Source organism: Lupinus angustifolius, chromosome LG11 (assembly GCF_001865875.1).
Source record: "Lupinus angustifolius cultivar Tanjil chromosome LG11, LupAngTanjil_v1.0, whole genome shotgun sequence".
Classification (NCBI taxonomy): domain Eukaryota; kingdom Viridiplantae; phylum Streptophyta; class Magnoliopsida; order Fabales; family Fabaceae; genus Lupinus; species Lupinus angustifolius.
This window is the reverse complement of record NC_032019.1, coordinates 20,354,129-20,363,479: the sequence shown is the minus strand read 5'-3', so window position 1 is coordinate 20,363,479 and position 9,351 is coordinate 20,354,129. Positions and strand designations below refer to the sequence as shown.

The 9,351-nt window shown below is 29.1% G+C and overlaps 1 protein-coding gene across 1 annotated transcript; it reads left to right on the top strand.

Annotated features, from left to right (window-relative positions):
* Positions 1,868-8,397, top strand: LOC109359316 (NAC domain-containing protein 21/22-like). The gene is made up of 3 exons (XM_019603933.1): positions 1,868-2,286; positions 5,784-6,049; positions 7,701-8,397. Exons 1-3 carry the CDS (start codon positions 2,118-2,120, stop codon positions 8,121-8,123), a joined length of 858 nt encoding a protein of 285 aa, XP_019459478.1. The 5' UTR covers positions 1,868-2,117; the 3' UTR covers positions 8,124-8,397.

Here is a 9,351-nt window from a genome sequence, read left to right as displayed (position 1 = left end):
AGTTTGACCGAGTATTGAAGATGACAATTGTTGGTGAGCTTTTGTGTAGAGGTTCCAATATATTGAAAGACTTCCTAACAATAGATGACTAGGCGGCGTGTTCTATTTGATTGTGGTACGGGAAGCTGCATTACAAGTTTGGAGAGCTAGACTCTTGGTAACATTGTCAAAGATACTCAGAAGGTCTATGATGTAGGGGAATAGTTAAAGAGAATTAGACATTGAACAAGATGAAGTCATATATTCGCTAAGATGTAGATTCTTGTATAGATTTCCTCAGAAGTGAGATATTCGTCTATTTCAATCAAGGTGAAGATTGTTGGGATGCTTGAAATATGTTACTGTGTTAGTACCATATTGTCTAGTATTGGAATAGAGTAGAGTAATCAATGTTATATATTGGACTCAAGTCTCTTGTTATAATGTACATCACATATAAGCACTAAATAGAAATACTTCATGGACAGTTGGGCCCGTGAGTGTGTTAGGGTTTATAATCTTTATTCTCTAATAATATCTTGGTAGCCACTCAGCACTCATAGGGACGCAATTGGCTGAATCTCGTTAAGAAATTCTCTTGTTTCTTCTCTTCTAAATTTATGCACTTCATTTGATTACTTATAACCAATACTGCGCAACGACCGCTTTCACTGCACCAACAGTGAGTATGAAAAAGGAAATGAGAAATGTTTCAGATTGGAAGAGATTGAGAGATAGAGTAGGTTGAAATTTGAATATCAGATCAATTGAACATGAGAAGAAAATGTCCAATTTTTATTATTCCACCATACCTCCGCATGTGCCACTACAAAACATATCAAAAGGACAGGACCTATAAGTAACAATGTCAAATTTTTAGAATATTCATTTTTACTATTTTAACGGCCCAAACAATTTATATATAAATAGTAGATATAGTCATTTTATTTATTATTAAAAATATTTTCAAGAATTTATATTAGAAGATATAGCAAAACTCATCACACAACAAAATATTGTTTTTTAAACGAAAATAATGCTACTTTACAATTGTATTCTTTATAAAATTTACCCTTCTAACATAAAATGTCATGATTGGGATTTACAACAATACTAATTAGGGATGGTAATGAGTACTCAAATCTACAAGTACTTGCTTGTAATATTTGCAATGAGTTGGATCTATGTTTTTCGATCCAAGAATAGTTGAGACTAGATATTTTAAAACTCATTGTTGAAAGGGTTCAGATATGTGTAATGAGATACCTAGACTTATGGATACCTAGATTCACAATTCTAATATATATATATAAATGAGTCAAATGAAAATAGTTGTTATTATGAGAAATGATAATAGTTAATGTAGACCAATAAATCTTATTTGAGTGATCAAAATTAAAAGAAATGGTCATGAGACCAATAAGTAACTTTTAATTCTTAACATTTAGAGATGGTTGTAAGATCCATATTTATTGTTCTCACAACTTTTATATAAGAACTATGAGAATAATAAATCTAAGCCTTACGATCATCCATAAATAATTAAGATTAAAAGTTAGATATCGGTTACATGATTCACTTTATCCTTGGTCAAAAAATCATTTTCAAAAAAATGTAAGTATGAGTTATTTGTTAAATAGACTCAATAAGTTTGGTTGTAATTAAGCTTCCTCCTTAACTTTTCACTTGTAAGTTGCACAAAATAATTTGATTGATCTACTCTTAATAGTAAGAAGATTTCTTGTAACTGTGGTATTTCATGAAACTTCCTACCATGTCTAACCAGTTACACAAGCATGGTCCTGTAGGGATATCGTATTAAAATTAAGTTAAATAGCAAACTTTCTTATCTTCCTAACCTTCTATATATACATGGTACCAACCTTTCTGCCATAATACCATAATATTTCAAATACAAAGGAGTCATCTCTCAAAGCTTAAATTATATATGTCTAAATATTTCCACATTCCTATATCTATATCTACCATATATATCCACAAAAACTACTTCCTGACCAAAATTTCAAAAGGATCTTAATTAGATTTCCCTCTAATTAATTAACTATTTTTCTCTCTCTGTGTAACTATTTCATATCTTCTTTAGTTCTCCTTTCACTTTATTAAAAATTGCAAAAAACATGGGTCTTAGAGACATTGGTGCTTCACTTCCTCCTGGGTTTCGGTTTTATCCAAGTGATGAGGAATTGGTCCTTCATTACCTTTACAAAAAGATCACAAATGAGGAAGCTATGAAGGGTACCTTGGTGGAAATTGATTTACACACATGTGAACCATGGCAGCTTACTGGTATATATTTTTATTTTACAATTTTCATTAGTAAATTATCTTCCTTTGTTTAATTTCAACAGTCATTTATATGTTTATTAAAAAATTCTATTCTTTTGGTTAAATTTTAACTTGGTTCTGAAACATATCTATCTTGTACACCGCAAAACCTCTTCTATTTTGTCTGTCTTTGTGATAAAATTCATAAGATATAGAACAGTCACATACTTGTGCCTCCTAACATGGTGTCCATAGATGTTGACCTTGTTATAATGGCTTCATAAACTTGCTCAAACAAAATATGCAAAACAAAGAAACAAGAGGTGCGTATATATATATATATATATATATATATCCCAATACAGAAAAGTAGTAGTGAAGCTTGTTTCCTGAAGAGAGAGAACTGAAAATAGAAGAAAATAAAATGGATGATGGTAAGCGAAGGAGAATATCAGTTACCGTTAATAGTTTATTTTGTTCTTCAATTATTAAGGGTGCAGCCAACTTCTTGAACACTGCTTGAATTTGAGTTACACAATATAAAATTAAGACTTCATAATTATAAAATATATTTGGAAAATAAATTTAAAACTTTTCTTCATCTTTCTTATGCCTCTAAAACTTAACTCATAAAAATACTTTAAAATAACTAATTGTAGTTATTTTTTGTGTTTACTGTAATCTTGAGAAAATTAGAGAAACTATTGTAAGAAGACTACTAATCATATAATATTTCAATGGTAATTAGGTTCATGGATTGAAATTTAAAAAACAGTTCTATGAATAAAAAATCTTCATATGTGGAAATTAATATATAATATAAATCTTTATGAATTGCTAAAGGTAATGACTGAAATCAGTAAAACTATATTAAATACCGATTGCATAATAAATAATATAATATAATAAATAATATAATACAATAAATAATTAATGAAATATATATACAAAGACTTGTCCATATAGAAGAATTTATATAATAAAATACTACCACTTGATGTATATATAGTAACTTTAATTACAGTTGTTTTTTTGTTTGTATAAAGTTATTTTTTTTTGCTGGAAGCGCGTCCAAACACGTTGTTTTATGTCTGATATATTCTTTTGTCTGCTGCTATATAGATTCTGCCTTCTTTTTTCTTCAACCCTTTTCATTGTCTTCGTAGCTATTACCTCCTTTTCTACTTTACTCAAAGCAACTTCACCAAGCATTCTATTTCCGTGGCTAATTTTTATTCTTCCACAATTTCTTTAATTCGAGGGTAAATTACATTAATATCCATAGCTATACCTCAATTACACTTGAAACTCATTTTATTTTTAAAGTTACACTCACCTTTGTGAATCACCTCCTCCTTCATGCTCTAGGAGAGAAAACTTCTATGCTATTTTTAAGGATAGTGCTATGATAATTAAATATTAAGGAACATGACTACGATTTTTTAAACAAAATGAGTGTTAAGTATAGGAAATCAAATTTCATGGGAGATCAATTTAAAGTTCAATTCCTGATAGACATTTGTTGGAATAAACAATTACATACATCGAAAAAGATTAATTCAATGTCAGCCTCTTTTATACTTTTAATTTAAAATTTTGATGTAGTGGTGACTATACGTCTATGTAGAAGTAGAAGATATTATTTTTTTACATATATACTCTATTTCTTTGACCGTTTATCTTATCTAGCCTTATCTGTAATTGGTTTTGAAACAAATTTAATTTACATACATGGTCTAAATGTGTATACATGAGGGTCTTCTCATGTGCAAATATCGTCTCTATTGCTTTGATAGTTTCCACAAGTACCACAACCTTTGACACCAAACCTTGTTTGCATTTCCATGTTTATATATCTATGCATACAAACTCATAAATGCACATGCACCACACAGTATATAGTAGTTCTTCCTATATAAATGCTATGCCTTTTTTGTTTCACCATGACACTATCTTGCGCCTACTTTAGAATTGTTCTAAATAGTGTTATTAATAACATATTTGTTATTAAATCAGTAAAAGTATTGATTTAGTGATATAATAATCTAACCAGTGATTCATTAATTATGAGTATTTTCTATTTTTAATTGGTTTAATTGAATATTCAATATAATCATCATATCATATCGAAAATTATGGTTTTAAATTTAATTTGATTAATTGTATTGTGATTATATTTTTTTTTTGGATTAGATTGTGATTAATTTTAGCCGTTGGAATGTTTATCCTCTACGGGAGAGTGCAACACTGGTTGGAGATGATAACATTTGTTCTAGAAAAAAATTTAACAAACCAAATTTTAAGTTGATGCAATTTTCATGTTGATTTTATTTATCTACAAAAATATTATTATTGATGTACCTTAAGTATAAATAATAGTATTTTTCAGGTTGATGATCACTTGTCTAAATTGAATATGGATCTTATAACAAGTCCTTTGGAAAACGAAATAAAACTAATATATAATATTTTAAGTATAATATAAAGTAACATATTTATCATTAAAAATATAAAAAATTGAAGTATTTATCCCTTTATTATTGAAGAAGATCTCTATTTGTCTAAGTCTAGCAGTAGTTATTATGGGCGCATGCTCACAAAAACTGGTGCATTTACTTTTACTTTTCATAGGCATGACTTACTACCCAAGTGACTTTGACTAGTTAACATATTTATGAATACAAAACACTTAAGTACTACTATATGAGAAAATATCTATAACATAGTTCACTCCAAAATAAAAATACCGTTTATAAATGCAATGATGAAACTCTATTTTTCTTACTTAAATTAATTAGCCCTCAAATGCCCGTGCATCATTATGAAGCCTGTAAAGGGGTAATAAAGAAGAAAGGGAAACACTTCAGGTTAAGCAATTATGACTCAATAACATTGTTGCTACACTAAACCACATACGTCTCCTATATTTTATCCCATTTTGAGTAAAATAAAAAGTGGTTAAAACTAAGAATGATTTGAGTTTTTTTCCTAAATATAACAGGCGTATGAGTGACATGATATATATATATATAAAATAGGGGCTGATGTAGTTGGTGGTAGTTGTTATTACAACTAATACTCATTTTGAGTAAAAAAATTGACTTATTAAATACATATATAATTAAACACATCAATAATCCCTTGAAGCTTCCTAAAACCATGTGTAGGCCATCTTTATCTTGTGGGATTGGAAACTTGAAAATTGCATGTCATTGATGAAATAAATGACATATGTAGTATAATTCTCCAAGACAAATAATTGTACTTGTAATGATAGTACATATAATTGCATGTCATTGATGAACTAGATGACATATACATGATAATGATTACACACAAGAACTAATTATATTCTCCGAATATATTTAATTGCATACATATAATGCTCTCTATTAAATATATTCATTCATATATGTATTTATTTTATTCTATTATACCTACCTTAACTCATGTGTTGTTCATTTGCTACCAAAATAAACTGACCCACCATTTGTTTATGCATGCGTATAATTCTGAAGAAGTGGCTAAGCTCAATGCAACAGAATGGTATTTCTTCAGCTTCCGTGACCGTAAATATGCAACTGGCTTTAGGACCAATCGCGCAACGACATCTGGATACTGGAAAGCAACAGGGAAAGATCGTACGGTGTTGGACTCAACCACGTGTGAGATTGTAGGGATGAGAAAAACATTGGTGTTCTACAGAAACAGAGCTCCAAATGGCATTAAATCTGGTTGGATTATGCATGAGTTTCGCTTGGAGACTCCACATATGCCCCCTAAGGTTCATTTCTACATCTCTTTATACATATACATTTTAATTTGTCAGCCAAAAGATAATTAATATTAAATAACAAGATGTTACAAAAAAGTTTCGAGAGAAATACATGAAAGCCATAGTAATTTCTAAAAGTAATGATAAAATAAGCTTTCAGGAGTGACTCAAGTGAGAACAATTCTCATATAAAAAATATTGGAATAATAAATATAAACCTTAAGACCAATTATAAATGATTAGAATTAAAAGTTAATCATTAATCATATCATAATTATATGTATATATCTTTTAATTTTGACCATTTAAATAAGATTCAATTTTCAATATTAATTACTTTTATTTCTCAACGCATTATTCTCATTCACATTTCTCCTTTCTGAGTCTATATATATATATGTATCTATTTCCAAAGGTCACAATAGATATTATGATTATCATCCATTGATCCATCCACTTTAGGCATTTATAAATGGTAAATGGGCACCTGGGAATTAATGTATACTTGTTTATGAATAAAGAGATGAGATTACGGCTTGAGGAGTCAGAGTCATTACAATCATGGTCTTAGTTTAATATTAATAAGTTCCAACATGATAGACATGAAGCATACGATTGTGATTTCGTTGATCAATTATAGTAATGTTTTAAGAGGAGGAATTCACTTAAGTAAGTTTTTTAAATTTACTCCTCATCTTACCTATCAATTTTAGGAAAATCTAATGGTTTAAATTAGTACGTAGATCTAAATCATTACATATCCATAGAATTAATGGCTAAGATAGGGAATAAGTTTAAAAAACTTAAATGAATCTAATCGAATAGTTTCCGATAAAAAACTCAATTGAAAATACTCATTAAAAAGTTATACATAAAAGTTCATTAGCTACACTACACGAAACTAAAATTAAGGCGAGGTTGCTTCAAAATATTTTTTTTAGAAGAAACGGCACCATAAAGGTATTGGTAATCATCTAAGTTTAGTATACTTATCCTTGGTAAGTGATTAATAAAAATTTTGTAAGATAAAAAATATATGCACGAATAATATAAGAATTTTATATATTATTATTATATTATTCATTTTTCATATTTAATTATTATTGATTTTAAAAAAAGTAATACAAATGAATAATATATTAATTGTATATAAATCTTTCTACTGACAATATATAAATATTAAACTCATTTTTGTAATAATACACAAATATTTGTGGATAGAAAAGAGTTTTATTTTTTTTACCAAAAATAAAGATAAAAAGAGTTTTATTTTTTATCTTTAATGAGCTGTAGTGAAGTTCAGTTCAAGTCTTTAACATATATTCTACTCCAAAAAAAATTAAAAGAGACACTTGGTAGATTTTCAATCTCTTTTTTCACCATGTTAACGTGGAAATGAAATGCCATCAGCAACATCTACAGAGAAACAATATGCATGTGTAGCCTTTTCTAGTCCAATGCTTTTGTAACAAACATATATATATATATATATTTATTGTTAATTGCCATTAGTGATTGAGTTGGATAGAATAGAGTAATTCGTGAAGAAAACAATGGTTTCTTTTGCGTGTATTTTTGGTGTGAGGATAAAGGTTCTTTAATCGAATATTTTGGGTTCACATTATTTTTGCTAATTAGGTCAAACTTTTGTTGATTACAGGAGGATTGGGTTTTGTGTAGAGTCTTTCACAAAGGAAAAGAAGACAACAATGCCAAACATAGCCCACAACTCATGTTTGATTCCACAACCCCATCCCTAACTTTGGTTTCATCACCTTCAACCAACCAAACCATCCCTGTTGGGTATAACAACCTTGCCCATTTCTCTTCATCATCGCCAAATAATCTTAATCATCATCATCCGAACCTTAACCAAAACAATTCTTTGATGAATATTCTTAATTATTCTCGGGACACAAACACCAATTGTAGTACCGTTACTCAAAATACTCCCAAAGGTGATGATGGGTATGAGTTCTTATGGGACATCGATCTTGAAGAAAATAGCTTCCAAGATGGTGTGGCATCAAACTTGGATGGAATGAGATTCGAGGTTGATAATAATAGTATAGTTTTGCTATAGAATGTGTAATGTGTCATACGTATATGGTTCATATATATCGCTTAAGTAACAGAAATTAATGATGGTATTTGCTTTCAAGGGAAAGTCACGTGATTGATTGTAATGTTTTGTTCCATGGTTGTGGTTATACTATATATTAAAGTCCATATAGTTAGGTTGGTCATTTAGGCTTTTCCTTTATTTTATTTTTTGTTTATGGGGTGTATATACACATTACCATTTGTACATGGAGTTATAATATCATTCAGTAGTGTATGATTTGTTGATTAATTTATGATTGGTATCCAGCGATTATTCCATTGTTTCATTTTCTTAACTATTTCTTAAAATGTGTCATTGTGAATTTCCATAACTAACAAATCATTAATCTAGTGGGTAAGGCCCCACTAGATATCTAGGTAGACCAAAAAAGTAAAAGTTTGATTTTTGTGAACAACTCTTATTGAAATGAACAATGATACACCCTTGAAGAGATTAGTTCATTATCCAAAAAGTGATAAATACTCTTGGTTATATCAAAACATATTGTCCCATATGTATATTCACTGTATTCTTTTTTTCTTCTAACAAAATTATATTTATTGAAATAGGTAAAGATCACCTAAGATCAACCCTTTCAAATGGGCATAAACCTCTTTAATTATTGAAGTGTATTTACAAGATTTGTAACCTTCTCGATCAATGACTCAGATTTGTAGTGGTTCTTTCAAAGGTAAATAGATAAACGCCTAATATAGATCCAGAACCTTGGTCCTCAAAATAGAGAAAATAAGAACAAGAAGCATCTAACAAGGTTGGGACTATGAAAGGAAGAACCATAATCTAGGTATGGTCATTGGGAAAGAAAGGAAGATATAGTGACGGAGAGTTGAGCAATAAAGAGAGAAATAAGGAAAAGAACACTTTAAAAAAAGTTAGATGAATATAATATAAGTGAGATTCTAAGGGTGGGCACTTAACAAAAGCTCCATTGAAACAAGAAGAAGCTCCTTGCTACATTTTTTTTAAAGATCCTTCTCTCTTTAATGCCTTTGTTAATTTTAAGCTCCTTATATTTAGTAGAGGTTTCAAGGATAGATGTTTGGCCCAATTCAACTTATAAGGAGAAGCGGAGTAAAAAAAAAATAAGTTCTGGCAAACAATAACATACTCTAACCAACAAGACATTGATCTATTGGTATAAGACTATGCTGAATTCTCAGGATAATCAAAAAGTTAAGAGATTCAA